The 20049-nt window shown below is 49.3% G+C and overlaps 1 protein-coding gene across 1 annotated transcript in view; it reads left to right on the forward strand.

The window, feature by feature from the left end:
- The window catches only part of lama3 (laminin, alpha 3), a 340063-nt gene that overhangs the window by 93342 nt on the left and 226672 nt on the right, over positions 1–20049 (forward strand). The window contains exons 12-16 of the mRNA XM_085993930.1: positions 3738–3976; positions 9069–9126; positions 9219–9407; positions 16194–16328; positions 18739–18873. Coding sequence (XP_085850056.1) covers positions 3738–3976; positions 9069–9126; positions 9219–9407; positions 16194–16328; positions 18739–18873 — 756 coding nt within the window. The remainder of the gene's footprint in view (positions 1–3737; positions 3977–9068; positions 9127–9218; positions 9408–16193; positions 16329–18738; positions 18874–20049) is intronic.

Raw genomic sequence — 20049 nt, forward strand, 5'->3', positions numbered from 1 at the left:
CCACAGTGCTGTTAGGGAGGGAGTTCCAGGATTTTTACCCAGCGACGATGAAGGAACGGTCGATATATTTCCAAGTCAGGATGGTGTGTGATTTGGAGGGGAACTTGCAGGTGATGGTGTTCCCATGCGCCTGCTGCCCTTGTCCTTCTAGGCGGAAGAGGGGAAGAGGTCTCGGGTTTGGGAGGTACTGTTGAAGAATTAGATATGTGAAAAAAGCATTTTTCTACTAATTCTCCTTGTGAAATTCAGTCATTATCGAACAACTTCATTTCTCTGTTTAAGTGACATAATTGAGGATAGTGGGCTAGCTTTCTTTCTGCTTTCAGGTCATGAAGTATGTAAAAGGACCTACAGTAAGATCATTCCATGGGGTACTGGGATAGAAGTTCAACCCCTTCCCCTCCAGTTGTGAGTTGCTGGTCTCTGCTGTATTGCTGTGCCTATGTCAGCTCACCCACACCTGAGTCAGGAAAGGGGTTTTGGATGGGGAAATCATCACTATACTGCGCTCATGTGGTAAGCCTAAGAGTGGCATTGATGAAGTTCTAGAGCAGGTCACCTGCTCACCATCTCAGCTGCAAGAAAACAAAAAGGGGGGAAAGAACAATGAGAAACCTTAGAAGGTAGCCGAACCTAAAAATACTCTTCTTTAGATGGAGATTAGGAACTTATTGGGCAGAATTTTCATTGAGCCATGGAGGCGGGATTGGAGGCGTGTGGGGGGTTAAAATCTTGAAATCGGGGGGCATGAACCCATCCTGCCCCCAACCCGCCTCCATACCAGTTTCAAAGGAGGCGGGTACCCGACCCGCGCTGGGACTCGGCTCCCCGAGGCAGGAAGGGGATTAGTGCCAATTAACTGCCTGTTAACAGGTAGTTAACAGGCAGTTTTTAACCTAATCCCTATTTTTATTGGTGAAGTGTGGGATTCCCGATGGCTCCAAACCATGCCAAGTTAGTGAGGCGGGCCATCAGATGAAGGGCTTGGAGGGTTCGAGATGTCCGGTGTTCAGGTGAGTGATGGGTGCATGAGTGCAGAGGTAACTGCACAAAATAACAAAAAGATTGATTAGGAAAGGGAAGATAGATTATGAAAGTAAATTAGCAAAAAATATAAAAACAGATAGTAAGAGTTTTTATAGTTATATAAAAAGAAAAAGGGTGGCTAAAGTAAATGTTGGTCCCTTAGAGGATGAGACCGGGAAATTAATGGTGGGAAATATGGAGATGGCAAAAACACTGAATGAATATTTTGTATCAGTCTTTACAGTAGAGGACACCAAGAATATCCCAACACTGGACAAGCAGGGGGCTATAGGGGGGGAGGAGATAAACACGATCAAAATCACTAAGGAAGTGGTACTCGGTAAAATAATGGGACTCAAGGCGGATAAATCGCCTGGACCTGATGGCTTACATCCAAGGGTCTTGAGGGAAGTGGCGGTAGGGATTGTGGATGCATTGGTAATAATCTTCCAAAACTCCCTGGACTCAGCAAAGGTCCCAGCAGACTGGAAAACTGCTAATGTAACACCCTTATTTAAAAAGGGCAGTAGACAGAAGGCTGGAAACTATAGACCGGTTAGCCTAACATCTGTGGTAGGTAAAATTTTGGAGTCCATTATTAAGGAGACAGTAACAGGACATTTGGATAATCATAGTTTAATAAGACAAAGTCAGCATGGTTTTATGAAGGGGAAGTCATGTTTGACAAATTTGCTGGAGTTCTTTGAGGAAGTAACATACAGGGTGGATAAAGGTGAACCAGTGGACGTAGTGTATTTAGACTTCCAAAAGGCATTTGACAAGGTGCCACACAAAAGATTATTGCTTAAGATAAAAAATCACGGGATTGGGGGTAATATTCTGGCATGGATAGAGGATTGGCTATCTAACAGAAGGCAGAGAGTTGGGATAAATGGTTCATTCTCAGACTGGCAATCAGTAACCAGTGGTGTTCCGCAGGGGTCAGTGCTGGGTCCCCAACTCTTTACAATCTATATTAACGATTTGGAGGAGGGGACCGAGTGTAACATATCAAAGTTTGCAGATGATACTAAGATGGGAGGGAAAGTAGTGAGAGAGGAGGACATAAAAAACCTGCAAGGGGACATAGACAGGCTAAGTAAGTGGGCAGAGACTTGGCAGATGGAATACAATACTGGAAAGTGTGAGGTTATGCACTTTGGCAGGAAAAATCGTAGAGCAAGTTATTATCTTAATGGCAAGAAACTGGAAAGTACTGAAGTACAAAGGGATCTGGGGGTCCTGGTGCACGAAACTCAAAAGGTTAGTATGCAGGTGCAGCAAGTGATTAAGAAGGCCAATGGAATGTTGGCTTTCATTGCTAGGGGGATAGAATATAAAAGTAGGGAGGTATTGCTTCAGTTGTACAAGGTATTGGTGAGACCGCACCTGGAATACTGCATACAGTTTTGGTGTCCATACTTAAGAAAAGACATACTCGCTCTCGAGTCAGTACAAAGAAGGTTCACTCGGTTAATCCCGGGGATGAGGGGATGGACATATGAGGAGAGGTTGAGTAGATTGGGACTCTACTCATTGGAGTTCAGAAGAATGAGAGGCGATCTTATTGAAACATATAAGATTGTGAAGGGGTTGGATCGGGTGGATGCGGGTAGGATGTTCCAGATGATGGGTGAAACTAGAACTAGGGGGCATAGTCTTAGAATAAGGGGCTGCTCTTTCAAAACTGAGATGAGGAGGAACTACTTCACTCAGAGGGTGGTAGGTCCATGGAATATGCTGCCCCAAAAAGCTGTCGAAGCTACATCATTACATAAATTTAAAACAGAAATAGACAGTTTCCTAGAAGAAAAGGGAATTAAGGGTTACGGGGAGCGGGCAGGAATTTGGACATGAGTTTAGGTGCGGATCGGTCATGGCCCTGTGGGTAGCGGAGCGGGCCCAGGGGCCGTGTAACCTGATCCTGCTCCTATTTCGTGTGTCTAATTCTGTTAGATTCAGGAGATAGTCCTGTCATAGTGGATTGGCGGTTAGGATCAGATCAGCCATGATCTTATTGAATGGCGGAGCAGGCTCGAGGGGCCAATTGGCCTACTCCTGCTCCTATTTCTTATGTTCTTATGTAAGTGTGTTTGGTGTGTGTAAAGTGTTTAAAGAAGTTTTACTTACATATACTTACCTTTACAGCCTTCCTTCCTTCAGGTCTCGGGAGTCCCTCATCTCACCGGCACAGAAAGAATGGCCGCGAGCTGTCAAAAATTGCAGCATTCAGCTTTCTGTTCTGGAGAGATCTCTAAATCATCCTGAGAGGAAGGAATTAACTTGGAGTACAGACTGTCAGTGTTTGACAGCTTCAAACAGCTGTCGGCGGGCTCAACAAGGTCAATCAAGTGAAAATCGCGTGGGTTGGCCACAACTCGATGGAGGCGGGACTACAACCCCGAAAGTTGTAGTCCCGCCTCCAACCCGCCTCCTCAATGAAAATCCAGCCCATTGTGTGTGAAAACCCAACCACTAAACCATTTGTTATCACACTATAGACCAGCATGACAGAAGTTGAAAGCCCTGCACCAGCATGATCTCTTCTCCAGTATCAACAGAACGCGGTGGAACAATGCTCTTAATACTATAAGGAGGAATGAATGTAGTAAAATGCATTGGAGTGGAAAATGTCAATGTACACTGATAGGCAGATTTGCATTGGTCCTGAAGATTTGATTTTCCAGTCATTTGCTTTTGTTCTCTTACAGATTGTAAATGTAATGTGCAGGGTACAGTGGCGAATACTTGTTACGTGGATCCTTACACTCAGCGCTGTGATTGCAAGCCTCACTACACCGGTCCCTACTGTAATCACTGTGCCACAGGATACTTTGGAAATTACTGTCAACGTAAGTATATACATAACCAAAAAAGTATTAAGCTGCAAAGTAGTTACATCAGCTATTTAGATAGATATTCAGCCGATAGAGAGAAACTATTTCCTCTGGTGGGGGGAGTCCAGAATAAGGGGGCATGACCTTAAAATTAGAGCCAGGCCGTTCAGGGGTGATGTCAGGAAGCACTTCTTCACACAAAGGGTGGGGGAAATCTGGAACCCTCGCCCCCAGAAAGCTGTTGAGACTGGGGGTCAATTCAAAATTTCAAAACTGATAGATTTTTGTTGGGTAAGGGTATTAAAGATTATGGAACCAAAGTGGGTAAATGGAGTTGAGATACAGATCAGCCATGATCTAATTGAATGGTGGAACAGGCTCGAGGGGCTGAATGGCCTCCTCCTGTTCCTATTTCAGCTGATCACATTCCGGATTGAGCTACAATGGGGCAAACGGAGAATTACACGATGAAATTTTTGATATTTTTATTAATTTCACACTAAGTCTCTGGTATGTTTATAATGTTAATAATCAAGCAATATGAAACACTGCATTAGATAGTATTCCTATTGTGCGTTGTTTTATTTGGGACTTATAAATAGGAGCATCGAATACAAGGGCAGGAGGTCACGGTCAATTTGTACAAGGCAATGGTTAGGTCGTGGTTGGTGTACTGTGTGCAATTTTAGGCTCCCCATTATACATTAAAGCCATGAAGAGCATTCAGCGTAGGTTCACCAGAATGATACCGAGAATGAGACACTATGGGCTGGATTTTCCAAGCCCCGAGGAGGCGCGCATGGAGGCAGAACAGCTGGTAAAATCGGAGAAAGTGGGGGCAGATGGCAAACCCGCCCCCATCCCGCCTCCGTGCCCTTTTGCCAGGAGGCGGGAAGATGTGCAGCTTTGGGTCCCGTCTCCTGGAGGCGGGAAAGGCATTTAATCCTTTTGACTGCCTGTTAACAGGCAGTTAAGTGGCTGTAATCCGGGTTGGAGGAGACGTGGAGGAGGTCTGTGCCGGTCGGAGGCACCTGGAAGTAAGGTGTAGAGGTGAGTGATGGGTGCAAGTGTGGAGTGGTAAGTATGTAAGATGAGTGATAAGTTTTAAAAAGTGTGCACTTACCTTGTTTTCTTCCTACAGCCTTTAGCCGCGCTGGATGGGGAGAGCCGACATTCTCCTTGTCAATTTCACATAATGGCTGTTGGATCCTCCAATCTTAGACATGTGAAATTTACAAAGTTGAAAGGTTTGATGAGCCCTCACCACAAAAACTCATCAAACTAAAGAGAATGGAAACGCTGTCATTTCTTCTTTCAAGAAGGTTTGACAGATAGCACGTCTGACATTGACATGATCTGTCAGTCACTTCCTTCCTAATTGGCCTGCTGAGGCCGCAGGGCGGGCTCAACAAGCTCAATCAGGGGAAAATCCCTCTGATTGGTCAGGCGAGGATGGAGGTGGGACTGCCGGGGAAATGGCAGAATCTGGGGGCAGGTACCCATCCCGCCCCCAACCTGCCTCCGTGCCATCTTCCCAGGAGGCAGGTAGCCGACCTGCGCCAGGTCCCGTCTCCTGGAGGCGGGAAAGGGATTACAGCCACTTAACTGCCTGTTAACAGGTAGTTAACAGGCAGTTAAGAGGATTATCTCCATTTTTCCACCAGAGGCGTGGGCTTCCCGACGTCGGGAAACCTCGCCAGGGTCACCGAGGCGAGCAGTGGGTCTGCAGGGGTCGGAGGGGTGCAAAAGTGCGCTGTGGAGTTGAGTGATGAGTGCAGGTATGGAGAGGTGAATATGTGAGGTGAGTGCAAAGTGATAGAAAATGTTTACTTAACTTTGTTTCTTCCTGCAGGCTTCAAGAGTTGGGGATGCGGAGAGTCTCGCATCTCACCGGCAGAGATGACAGATGGCTGCTGCATTCCCTGATGCAACAACCATCTCATTTCTGCTCACAAAAGAGGTTTGATGAGACTTGAATACAAGAACTCATCAAACAACAGAGAATGTCAGTGTTTGACAGCTTCAAAGAGCTGTGAAACGATGACAATTCATCTGTCATACGCTGACGTTCTCTGTAACCGGCTTCCCCTTAATTGGCCTGCTGAACCCACTGGGCGGGCTTAACAAGGTCAAGCAAGGGAAAATAGCGTGGGTTGGCCACAAGTTGATGGAGGCGGGACTAAAGCCCGACAAGCAGCAGTCCCGCCTCCAACGCGCCCCCATTGACAAAATCGCCCCCTATAGTTCTGAGGAGAGACGAGAATCTGAGACTAATTCCCTGGTGCAAGGAAGGAAATTTAATATAGCGTTTTAAAATGACGACAGGTTTTAATTGGGTGAATTGGGAAAGGCTGCTCTATTCGGGGCTTTAGTGATGAAGGGGCTCATTAATTTAACAAAAATTAAATGTAGAGGCTGGAAATCTGAAACCAAAACAGAAAATGCTGGGAACGCTCGGCCTGTCAGGCAGCGTCCATGGAGTGAACCGACGAGCTGACCATCTGATGAAGGGTTATGTCTGAAACGTTAACTTGTCACCGCTCTGTAATGTCAGTGTATTACTGTTGGCATTTTTGTAATTGTTAAAGACTCTTAAATCAGTCCTTATGACTGGTTGTGATTTTCAGGTTGATTATTCGTGCTGTAACATTATGTGAACTGGGTATATTTCATAGAATCGTAGAATCATAAAGAAAGACTTGCATTTATATCGTGCTTTGCAGCCAATGAAGTACTTTTGGAGTGTAGTCACTATTGTAATGTAGAAAACGTGGCAGCCAATTTGTGCATACCAAGCTCCCACAAACAGCAATGTAATAATGGCCAGATAATCTGTTTTTTTGTTATGTTGATTGAGGGATAAATATTGGCACCAGGGATAACTCCCCTGCTCTTCTTCGAAATAGTGGCCGTGGGATCTTTTACGTCCACCTGAAAGAGCAGACGGGGCCTCGGTTTAATGTCTCATCCGAAAGGCGGCACCTCCGACAGTGCGGCGCTCCCTCAGTACTGCACTGGAGTGTCACCCTAGATCTTTGTGCTCAAGTCTCTGGAGTGGGACTTGAACCCACAACCTTCTGACTCAGAGGCAAGAGTGCTACCCACTGGGCCACAGCTGACAATCATACTGCACTGAAGGAGGCCATTTGGCCCATCGTGCCTGTGCCAGCTCTTTGAAAGAGCTCTCCAATTGAGTCCCACTCCCCCACCTGTCACCCACCTCCCCACCCCGCCTCCCCCCCGCCCCCCCCCCCCGCTCTTTCCCCTGGAGCCCTGCAAATGTTTCCGTTTCAAATATTTATCCAATTGCCTCTTGAAAGTTATTATTGAATCTGCTTCCACTGCCCTTTCAGGCAGCGCGTTCCAGATCAGTGACTTGTAACTTTTCTGATAGTGTAGCACAGGTGCCCAGAGCTGTATGTTTGTTTTAAATGCTCTTTTGTTTTTGTTCTGACCTGCTCAGGCAACTACAAGCAGTCCTGTTCTCTGCCCTTCCCTTTCTTTTTAGGTCCCTTGCCACACATCTCTCTTTCCCAGACACGAGGACAGGGAAATGACTAGTTTCTACATCTTTGTCAAAGTTGTTTGGTAACTGAATGCTGGAAGGTGACATTTAACACTTCCTATCAACTAAGACTAGCGATCAAAATAATTCATATCCCAAGAGATAGTGCATATGTACATCACTCTCAGCAAAAGCCAATTGATGATGCGTCTATTTACTCCTTAAACAAAAGAACTAGGTAACAGGATTAGAAACAAGATTGAAGATTACAGAGATAAGCAAACATGCAGGTAGAGTGGGATGAATTAAGGTGGGAGGAGGCTCATGTTGAGCATAAACACCGGCATGGACCTCTTGGGCCTGTTTCTGTGCTGTAAATTCTATGTAAAAACATCGAGATGCTCAAATGCTTCATGGAACATGTCCTGTTAGGACCCTGAAAAAAGTCATTAGTGGAAAACACGTGAGCAAGTTTGAATAATGGTGGTGTAAATGTTGATAGGTAGTGGGCAAAGATTTTGTCTAATTACTTTGCGTAGAGCAACATCATAAACATCGGGGGAACGCTTCCTCTGATCACTATTTCTAGTGAAATTGTACTGAATAATGATTAGCAGTTCTCTGGTCGCACAGCCCCCATTGGCAGGAGAGGCTGAAGAGGAGCCCCTGTAAAATTCCTTCAGCCTGGTTCTTCCTCCCATTACATTCCCCCTTTCTCCTGCACCCTACCCCTGAAAACCGTCTGGCTTCTGAGGGACAGGCAGCAGCTCTTTACCGGCTGCTGGTCCTGAAACTGCCGCCCTAACCCCCGGCACATCCAGCAAACCACCAAGAACAGCAGGAAAATATTCAGATGAGTTGACCTTGTGTTATTGGGTGACATTTGCGAGCCTGAATGGCATCGGTTGCAATGCACAGGGACCATATTATCAGCTGCATAGCGATCAGATACAAGTCCCCATCCCCCCCCCCACCCCAGTTTCCATCCTGGAGCATTGCTTGGGGTAAGAAAGAGGTCTTGAGTCTGCTCCCATGTTGTAATTTCTTGTAGTTGAGCCTGTAGAGTCAGAGTTCCCGCTCGTTATATCAACGCAATCCGGGCGGAATCGGCCGAACCAGCGCAAAAGATCGGGGGAACTTTAAACGTAAGTGAGTTACGCCCAAAACCACTTACACTCGTGTTTTCCGTGACCTCTATCGCTAGTTCAAGATTCAATTCGCCCGGATCAGGCCACGCCCACAAAACTGGCCCCGCCCCCAGGTCCACATTGCGAGATTCCCCCTATTGTGCTGGCTCGTGCAGCCCCTTCAAATTGAACTCATTTTCTTCAGCACACAGGCACTAGTCGGCAACTTTGAAAAGTTTTTTCATGTCAAATAATATTTAATTGACTAAGTAACTGACTAGTGTACACCAATGAAAGTAGTAAATGTTCAGTATAGTTTTTAAAAGTTATTTTCAGTGATTTTTAAATCACAGTTGAAGGACTGGATATCCTAAGGAATAATGCATATTTTTGGTGATGAACCCATTTTCAGCTGTATTAATAACACTGCACCAGGTTATCGCTCTGAAACACATCAAGGAATACGTTTTAATGAAAAGAAAAAAAAGAAATGTTTACGTTCTATTACGCTGCCCAATTGCGCTAGTTCATGGAAGATTTTACATTTGTGATTATGCAAATGAATTTTAACAGAAACTTCAACTACGACCTAACCAGCGCAATTTTGCTCCTGAAGTGGAAACTGTACCCTGTAATGCCTAAGCCCGTCTCCAGCCCTGTACCCAACCCAGTATCACAACAGGCTACACTGTGCTTACTGTACCCTGCCTTCAGTGATTTAAGACCATGTCTCCTATGTGTGCATCGCTTTAACACTATGTAATATTTGTTTAGAATGCCAGTGTTACAGTGCTGGTGTGACACGTCAAGTGTGTGACCCAAACACTGGACAGTGTTTGTGTCGAAGTGGATTTCAAGGCTACTTCTGCGAAAGCTGCTTGACAGGGTATTTCCGGTTTCCGTTCTGCGAGTGTAAGTAACATTTACCACTGCTGTTAGAAAATAGCCCTGCATATTTAGCTACAGCTAGAAGAAACAATGTTCTCATTTCACCCTTCAGTCACACAACCTGCGTGTCAGGTTAGATTTATTTTTTAACACTCCTCTCCAGAAATTTCAAGTTCTAAATAGAAAGAGACATGCCAAGACTAATACAAAGTACCGATAATAAATGGCAATCAACATTATAATATGATTAATACAGGCTTATCGGTATAAGCATGGTAGAATCAGAGAATGATACGGCAAAGGTGACACCCGTCTTTCAGATGTGACGTTAAACTGCCCTCTCAGGTGGATGTAAATGATCCCATTTCGAAGAAGAGCAGGGGGAGTTCTCCCCGGTGTCCTGGCCAATATTTATCACTCAACCAACATCACTAAAAAAAAACAGATGATCTGGTCATTATCACATTGCTATTTGTGGGAGCTTGCTGTGTGCAAATTGGCTGCTGCGTTTCCCTTTGTGTGAAGAAGTGCTTCTTGACGTCACTCTTGAAAGGCTTGGCTCTAATTTTAAGGTTGCGCCCCCTTGTTCTGGGCTCTCCCATCAGAGGAAATAGTTTCCCTCTATCTACCCTGGAAAATCAAATGTCTGGATTTTCTCGGTGTGTTTTCTGCTGATACCCCGCGCTCTCCCCCCGAGCCCCTCTCTCCCCCCGACTCCGAGCCCCGCTCTCCCCCCCCACCCCGAGCCCCGCTCTCCCCCCCGACCCCGAGCCCCGCTCTCCCCCCGACCCCGAGCCCCGCTCTCTCCCCCCACCCCGAGCCCCGCTCTCCCCCCGACCCCGAGCCCCGCTCTCCCCACCACCCCGAGCCCCGCTCTCCCCCGAGCCCCGCTCTCCCCCCGAGCCCCGCTCTCTCCCCCCGAGCCCCGCGCTCTCCCCCCGAGCCCCGCGCTCTCCCCCCGAGCCCCGCTCTCCCCCCGACCCCGAGCCCCGCTCTCCCCCCGACCCCGAGCCCCGCTCTCTCCCCCCCACCCCGAGCCCCGCTCTCCCCCCGACCCCGAGCCCCGCTCTCCCCACCACCCCGAGCCCCGCTCTCCCCCGAGCCCCGCTCTCCCCCCGAGCCCCGCTCTCCCCCCGAGCCCCGCGCTCTCCCCCCGAGCCCCGCTCTCTCCCCCCGAGCCCCGCTCTCTCCCCCCCGAGCCCCGCGCTCTCCCCCCGAGCCCCGCGCTCTCCCCCCTAGCCCCGCTCTCCCCCCGAGCCCCGCTCTCCCCCCCCACCCTGAGCCCCGCTCTCTCCCCGACCCCGAGCCCCGCTCTCTCCCCCCACCCCGAGCCCCGCTCTCCCCCCGACCCCGAGCCCCGCTCTCCCCCCCACCCCGAGCCCCGCTCTCCCCCCCACCCCGAGCCCCGCTCTCCCCCCCACCCCGAGCCCCGCTCTCCCCCCGAGCCCCTCTCTCCCCCCGAGCCCCGCTCTCTCCCCCCGAGCCCCGCTCTCTCCCCCCGAGCCCCGCTCTCTCCCCCCGAGCCCCGCGCTCTCCCCCCGAGCCCCGCTCTCCCCCCGAGCCCCGCTCTCCCCCCGAGCCCCGCTCTCCCCCCCCACCCCGAGCCCCGCTCTCCCCCCGACCCCGAGCCCCGCTCTCCCCCCCCACCCCGAGCCCCGCTCTCCCCCCCGACCCCGAGCCCCGCTCTCTCCCCCCCACCCCGAGCCCCACTCTCTCCCCCCACCCCGAGCCCCGCTCTCTCCCCCCACCCCGAGCCCCGCTCTCTCCCCCCCACCCCGAGCCCCGCTCTCTCCCCCCACCCCGAGCCCCGCTCTCTCCCCCCACCCCGAGCCCCGCTCTCCCCCCGACCCCGAGCCCCGCTCTCTCCACCCGAGCGCCGCTCTCTCCCCCCACCCCGAGCGCCGCTCTCTCCCCCCACCCCGAGCCCCGCTCTCCCCCCCACCCCGAGCCTCACTCTCTCACCCCGAACCCCACTCTCCCCCCCCGAGCCCCACTCTCCCCCCCTGAGCCCCACTCTCTCTCCCCGAGCCCCGCTCTCTCCCCCCGAGCCCCGCTCTCCCCCCGCCGAGCCCCGCTCTCCCCCCCAGCCCCGCTCTCTCCCCCCGAGCCCCGCTCTCTCCCCCCGAGCCCCGCTCTCTCCCCCCGAGCCCCGCTCTCTCCCCCCGAGCCCCGCGCTCTCCCCCCGAGCCCCGCGCTCTCCCCCCGAGCCCCGCTCTCTCCCCCCGAGCCCCGCTCTCTCCCCCCGAGCCCCGCTCTCTCCCCCCGAGGCCCGCTCTCTCCCCCCCGAGGCTCGCTCTCTCCCCCCGAGGCCTGCTCTCCCCCCCCCCGAGCCCCGCTTTAATTTACCATGATTTTTAATTTCCTCTTCACCGTGGTAACTGATGAGTTTAAATATGTTAATATACACTGTATGGATTGCCAACCCTACAAGCAGCGTTATCCCTAAGGTGTGCGTGTGTGCGGCCGTGCATTAACGGAGAGGTCCCGCGCAGGCCGCTCACCAGCTGTTGCTGCTGGAAAAGACATCGCGCATGCACGGCTGTGCAGCAAATGCAAAGGGACTGCGCACAAAAAAAAATAGAGGGAACGTTGCCTACAACAGCCCGAGATCTCTGCGCTCCTCTAATTCTGGCCTCTTGAGTATCCCCGATTATAATCGCTCCACCATTGGCTGCCGTGCCTTCAGCTGCTCTGGAATTCCCTCCCTAAACCTCTCCGCCTCTCTCTCCTCCTTTAAGACGCTCTTTAAAACCTCCCTCTTTGACCGAGCTTTTGGTCAGCTGTTCTAATATCTCCTTATATAGCTCGGTCTCAAATTTTGTCTGATAATCGCTCCTGTGAGGCACCTCGGGACGTTTTACTATGTTAAAGGTGCTATATAAATACAAGTTGTTGTTGTTGTGAACATAGGGTGGCCCATTTACTCAGCACCTGCTTTTACAGTCCAATGCAGCTGCAACTTCCACTTGAATAGTAAGGGCTAAATCCCTGCCAATGAGGAGGGTAAGCAAGTGGAGTGAGAGTAAATATGTTACCATCATAAATAATGGGAAACTTTCCAGAATAAAAACTATTGAAAATGTGAATTTAGGACTGATAGCAGGAAATATTTTTCTTTTTAAATAGAGAGCGATCAACATATGAAATGAACTTCCAGATAGAGCAGTGGAGGTGAAGACCCGGCAATCATTTTGGAAACAATTGAATGCTACATGGGTGGGCGGGAGAATACTGTTGGATGGATGAATCAAGATGGGATGAATGGCCTTGTTCATTGTGATTTCAACCCAGCTGGAAACATATTCTACATTCTTGTGGAAACCATTCAAATAAGGAGGCTGTGGAGAGGGTACAGCAGAGATTTACGAGAATGGTTCCAGGGATGAGGGACTTCAGTTACGTGGATAGACTGGAGAAGCTGGGGTTGTTCTCCTTGGAGCAGAGAAGGCTGAGAGGAGATTTGATAGAGGTGTTCAAAATCATTATAGAGTAAATAAAGAGAAACCGTTTCCATTGGCTGAAGGGTCGATGACCAGAGGGCACAGATTGAAGGTGATTGGCAAAAGAACCAGAGGCGACAGGAGGAAAAGGTTTTTTACGCAACGAGTGGTTAGGATTTGGAACGCGCTGCCTGATTGGGAAGTGGATACAGATTCAATAGCAGCCTTCAAAAGGGAATTGGATAAATACTTGAAGGAGAAAAAATTGCAGGGATATGGGGAAAATGTGGGAGAGTGGGACTAACGGGATCGCTCTTCGAAAGAGCCAGTGCAGACTGGATGGGCCGAATGGCCTCCTTCTGTGCTGTACTGTTCAATGATTCTATATAAATACAAATTGATACACCCCTTTCGGCACGAGAAAAGGAAGAATGACTTGACTCATTGCTGAAATGAAAAGTTTTACGCTGTGGAAAATTCCAAGTTAAAAGTTTGTGAGAGAATGCCCTCGGATAAAGGAGTTTCATTACTTGATTAAAAAAGAACCAAAAGCGTTTCACCCAAACAAATCAAAAATCATTCACTTCGAGATCCCAGGACTCAGCTGGTGCTCGATACAGAAAAATTCTAAATAGCTCGCAGCCAGAGTAGCAGAGGGAGCATTATTCTGGAACTGGCCTGTGCATAACTCATCTGAGGATTCAGGCTGAGTACAAAAAATTCATCTCACTCAGAAATTACCACCAGAAGGAAAATATTTCAAGGCACTAAGGCTGGAGTAAAGTGGCAGAGGTTAATGTCCCTTCTGATCTACCTTTCCTGCTCCTGACGCACTACCTTGCTACCACTTCCCCAGCACCCCAACCTACCCAACAAGCTGTGGCTGAGGTTGGGAACCCATCAATTGCAGGAATTAGAATCATAGAATCACACAGCACACAAGGAGGCTACTCGGCCCATCGTGTCTGTGCCGGCTCTTTGAAAGATCTATCTAATTAATCCCACTTTCCCCATAGTCCTGCAGGTTTTTCCCCTTCAAGTATTTATCCAATTCCCTTTTTGAAAGTTACTGTTGAATCTGCTTCCTCCGCCCTTTCAGGCAGCGCATTCCAGATCACAACAACTCGCTGCGTAAAAAAAAAAATCTCCTCCTCTCCCCTCTGGCTCTTTTGCCAACGACCTTAAATTGCAGCATTGAACCTGGCTTCAGGACAGAAAGCAGAGAGTAGGGGTAAAGGGTAGCTATTCACAGTGACAGAAGGTGGGTAGTGGTGTTCCACAAGGATCAGTGCTGGGACCACTGCTGTTCACAATTTACATTAACGATTTAGACGTAGGAATCTAAAACACAATTTCTAAATTTGCGGATGACACCAAATTGTGCGGGATAGTCAATACTGAGGAGGACTGCATCAAATTACAGGAGGACATTAATAAACTCGCAGAATGGGCAAATAATTGGCAAATGAAGTTCAACACAGATGAATGTGAGGTATTACATTTTGGTAGGGAGATCACTTATCACTTGGAGGGTGCGACTCTAGGTGGGATAGAGGAACAAAGGGATCTCAGAGTACAAATACACAAATCACTAAAAGTTACGACACAGGTTTGCAAGGCCATAAAAAAAGCAAGCCAAGCACTAGGGTTTATTTCTAGAGGGATAGAATTGAAAAGTAGGGAAATTATGCTAAACCTGTATCGAACCTTGGTTAGACCACACTTACACTGCGTACAGTTCTGGTCGCCATATTATAAAAAGGATATAGAGGCACTGGAGAGGGTGCAGAGAAGATTTACAAGGATGATACCAGAAATGCGAGGGTATACCTATCAGGAAAGGATGAACAGGCTGGGTCTCTTTTCTCTTGAAAAAAGAAGGCTGAGGGGTGACCTAATAGAGGTCTTTAAAATTATGAAAGGTTTTGATAGAGTGGATACAGAGAGAATGTTTCCACTTGTGGGGAAGAGCAAAACTAGAGGCCATCAATATAAGATAGTCACCAAGAAATCCAATAGGGAATTCAGGAGAAACTTCTTTACCCAGAGAGTGGTGAGAATGTGGAACTCGCTACCACAGGGAGTGGTTGAGGCGAATAGTATAGATACATTTAAGGGGAGGCTGGACAAACATATGAGGGAGAAAGGAATAGAGGGTTAGGCTGATAGATTTAGATGAGGAAAGACGGGAGGAGGCTCGTGTGGAGCATAAACACCGGCACGGACTGGTTGGTCCAAATGGCCTGTTTCTGTGCCGTATATCCTGTGCAATCTGATGTAAAAACCTGTGCCTTGTAACTCGATGATACATCAATCATTGTGATGCAAGCTTCCTGTCTCTAAAAATGTAAACTTTGATTTAGAATGATTTACGAACCTACCAGATTATCTGGTCATCATCACACCGCTGTCCGTGGGAGCCTGTTGCGCACAAACCGGCCACCGGATGTCCCAAAGCGCTTTACAGCCAATGAAGTACTTTTGAAGTGTAGTCACTGTTGTAATGTAGGCAACACGGCAGCCAATTTACACACAGCAAGCTCCCACAGACACCACAGTGATCATGACCAGATAATCAGTTTTAGTGATGTTGATTGGGGGATAAATATTGGACAGGACACCGGGGAGAACTCCCCTGCTCTTCCAATAGTGCCATGTGATCTTTTACATCCACCTGAGAGGGCAGTCGGGGCCTCAGTTCAACACCTCATCTGAAAGACGGCACCTCCGACAGTGCAGCCCTCCCTCAGCACTGCACTGGGAGTGTCAGCCCAGAGTTTTGTTCTCAAGTCTCTGGAGTGGGACTTGAACCCACAACCTTCTGACTCGGAGGCGAGGGTGCTGCCCACTGAGCCACGGTTGACAATCATACAGCACAGAAGGAGGCCATTCGGCCCATCGTGCCTGTGCTGGCTCTTTGAAAGAGCTCTCCGATTAGTCCCACTCCCCCCCGCACCACCCCTGCTCTTTCCCCAGGCGAGAGTGCATCCAATTTAGCCACGGCAGACAGTGGGGGATGTGGCGAGAATGTGGGATTAATTTATCAACAGGGGACGGGCCAATGAGCCACTGGTGGTTGGGCACCGAGTGTTTCACCTGGGTGCAGGAGTACGGCAGAGGGGAAAGACCAGCTGGTCCATCAAGCGTGCCCCACACCCTGATAGCCGGAGCGTCCTGACCACACATCCTTTAAACACTCCGCTCCCACACAGCCATTTAATCTCCTGCGATTATTATTTCCTCATCTGGAAAGAGTACTAAAGCCAGCATGCCAGTAAACGGGTGTTAAAGGGATTAGCTTGCTACAGTGTATGTTTCCTATTGTTGGCTATTGTATTGTCTGAACTGTGAGCTGAATGTTGTTTGGCAGCATGTCGCTGTAACAATGCTGGAACTCTACCTGAACTCTGTGATGACTCTGGGAGGTGTCTGTGTCGGGCAGAATTTACCGGCAGTCAGTGTGATCAATGTGGCCCAGGATATCACTCGTTCCCACACTGTCAAGGTAGGAGTTTTGTTTCTTAATAACTGAAACATACTGAATTTATATGCTGCGCTCAAATCTTGTGTATTTGTATATCGCACGACTTTGATTAATATTTGTAGGGTAGCTAACATTTTACGTAAATATTTAATGCAAAATAATGTTTTAAAAGAGACTTTCACAACCTCAGGACGTCCCAAAGCCCTTTACACCAATGAAGGACTTTTTGAAGGGCAGTCATAAGAACATAAAAACATAATAAATAGGAGCCTGCTCCGCGTCTCAATGAGATCATGGCTGATCTTCTGCCTCAACTCCATTCACCGGCCCTATCGCCATATCCCTTGATGCCCTTACTAGTCAGAAATCTATCGACTTCTGTTTTGAATATACTCAACGACTGAGTCACCACAGCCCTCTGGGGTAGAGAATTCCAAAAGATTCACCACCCTCTGTGTGAAGAAATTCCTCCTCATCTCAGTCCTGAATGGCCTACTTGAGGCTGTGGCCCCTGGTTCTAGACTCCCCAGCCAAGGGAAACATTCTCCCAGCATCCACCCTATCAAGCCCTGTAATAATTTTGTATGCTTCAATGAGATCTCCTCTCATTCTTCTGAATTCAAGAGAATACAGGCCTAGTTTACTCAATCTCTTCTCATACAACAGCCCCGCCATCCCAGGAATCACTCTCGTTGCACTCCCTCTATGGCAAGTATATCCTTCCTTAGGTAAGGAGACCAAAATTGTACATAGTACTCCAGGTGTGGTCTCACCAAGGCCCTATATAATTGGAGTAAGACTTCTTTACTCCTGTACTCAAATCCTCTTGTAATGAAGGCCAGCATACCATTTGCCTTCCTAATGGCTTGTTGCACCTGCATATTCACTTTCAGTGACTCATGTACAAGGACACCCAGGTCCCTTTGAGCATCTGCATTCCCCAATCTTTCACCATTTAGGAAATACTCTGCCTTTCTGTTTTTTCTACCAAAGTGGATAACTTCACATTTATCCACATTATATTCCATCTGCCATGTTCTCGCCCACTCACTGAGCCTGTCGAGATCCCCTTGAAGCCTCTTCACATCCTCTTCGCAACTGACACTGCCACCTAGCTTTGTATCATCAGCAAATTTGGAAATGTTACATTTAGTCCCCTCATCCAAATCATTGATATAGATTGTGAATAGCTGGGGTCCAAGCACCGAACCTTGCGGTACCCCACTAGTCACAGCCTGCCATCCTGAAAAAGACCCGTTTATCCCTACTCTTTGTTTTCTGTCTGTTAACCAATTCTCAATCCATGCTAGTATATAACCCCCAATTCCATGTGCCCTAATTTTGTTCACTAGCCTCTTGTGTGGGATCTTATCAAAGTCACTGTTGTAATGCAGGAAACGCAGCATCCAATTTGCGCACAGCAAGCTCCCACAAAAATTGTGATAATGACTAGATATTCTGTTTTAGTGATGACAATTGAGGGATAAATATTGGCCGGGACACCAGGGAGAACTCTCCCGCAAATAATGCAGTGAGACCTTTCACGTCTACCTGAGAGGGCAGATAGGGCTTTTGTTTAATGTCTCATCTGAAATACAGCACCTCCGACAGTGCAGCGCTCCCTCAGTACTGCCCCTCCGACAGTGCGGCACTCCCTCAGTACTGCCCCTCCGACAGTGCAGCGCTCCCTCAGTACTGCCCCTCCGACAGTGCAACGCTCTCTCAGTACTGCCCCTCCAACAGTGCAGAGCTCCCTCAGTACTGCCCCTCCGACAGTGCGGCGCTCCCTCAGTACTGCCCCTCCGACAGTGCGGCGCTCCCTCAGTACTGCCCCTCCAACAGTGCAACGCTCCCTCAGTACTGCCCCTCCAACAGTGCGGCGCTCCCTCAGTACTGCCCCTCCGACAGTGCGGCGCTCCCTCAGTACTGCCCCTCCGACAGTGCGGCGCTCCCTCAGTACTGCCCCTCTGACAGTGCAATGCTCCCTCAGTACTGCCCCTCCGACAGTGCAGCGCTCCCTCAGTACTGCCCCTCTGACAGTGCGGCGCTCCCTCAGTACTGCCCCTCCGACAGTGCGGCGCTCCCTCAGTACTGCCCCTCCGACAGTGCGGTTCTCCTTCAGTACTGCCCCTCCGACAGTGCGGTGTTCCCTCAGTACTGCCCCTCCGACAGTGCGGCACTCCCTCAGTACTGCTCCTCTGACAGTGCAGCGCTCCCTCAGTACTGCCCCTCCGACAGTGCGGCGCTCCCTCAGTACTGCCTCTCCGACAGTACAGCGCTCCCTCAGTACTGGCACTGGGAGCATCAGCCTAGATTTTGTGCTTAACTCTGGAGTGACTGTCTGACTCCAGGGAGAGAATTCTGCCCACTGACCTACTGCTGACACTAACACGATGCTTTGCTGAAGATGCCAATTGCTGTTTATCTGCAGCCTGTTCCTGTGAACCTGTTGGATCAGTAGACAACAACTGTGACGCTATAGGACGGTGTCGCTGCCGTCCGAATTACGCAGGACCAGCATGCACCCAGTGTGCGTACGGATACTATGGTTACCCCACTTGTTTGCGTAAGTGCTCAACAAATATTTTGGCCGGAAGTTTGCAGGGTGATCGGAGGTGGGTCGGGTGGGAAAGTTGTTATTTTTGAGGGCAGGTCGGGAACCCGCTGTCCGCTCCCACGCGCCTTTCCCCCTGGCGCGTCTGTCAGCTCAGACTCGACCGACAGAGGCAGCAACTCAATTTAAATTATTGGTAGCGAGTTGTCAGACCCTAAAGAGTGGTTTTAACCTTACCTTTTAAATTTCCTTGCATGGCCACGGGAACCACGTTGCTCGGGAACCACGTCTGTCAACCTGAGGCGGGAGTTCAGTGGCCATTGCTCCAGCTGTTTAGTTGACAGCATCAAATGTACTATAAAAGCAATAGCAAAATACTGCGGATGCTGGAAATCTGAAATAACAACAGAAAATGCTGGAAATACTCAGCAGGCCAGGCAGCATCTGTGGAGTAGAAACAGAATTAACGTTTCAGGTCTGGGACCCTTCATCAGAACTGGAAAAAGCTGGAGATGTAACAGATATTAAGCAGGTGCAGAGACAGGGGTCGGGGTGGGGGGTTAGGAGGGGAGGAAGGAATTGAAAGAACACCCTGTACTTTTGTAAGAGGCAGGAAAGATAAAATGTTGCAAATGGGAAAAGTACTATAAAAGCTCCCACCTGACAGATGGTCACTTTCCTTAGGCAGAAGGTATTTCTCACTGCATTCCCAGCACAGATTCTGCAGGCTGCAGTCTTTCCAGCAAAGTCTCCAGCCACTGTCACCTCATTGGAAGAACCTCTCTCACCAATGACAGATTGCTTCTGTCATCTCTACGTCATCTGTCATCTATCCCATTAGCACGGATGCCGTTTATATTGTCTTACCTTGGTCCTCAGAATCTGACCACGATCAGCCCCAACACCACCAACCACAACACCAACCTTCTCCGCAATCACCTGATGCTGCACAGGGCAGAGGGTATCAGCACCCAACTACATTGCTGCCCAGGAGGCTAGGGATGGCCCCACCATGGCCAGATGTACTTCACTTGACGCTGTACAACCTGGCTGCCACATGATGCACCAGGTTGGCACCACTCCACAGCAACACCATAAAGTATCCCTACAGTGACCAAGCCATTCCTTTCACACTCACCACCATTGCAGGGGGTTCCTTTATGTCTCAGCATTCACTGCAACTCACTA

The sequence above is a fragment of the Somniosus microcephalus genome, chromosome 7 (genome assembly GCF_052327205.1).
Source record: "Somniosus microcephalus isolate GS21.2 chromosome 7, FLI_Smic_1.0, whole genome shotgun sequence".
Classification (NCBI taxonomy): Eukaryota; Metazoa; Chordata; class Chondrichthyes; order Squaliformes; family Somniosidae; genus Somniosus; species Somniosus microcephalus.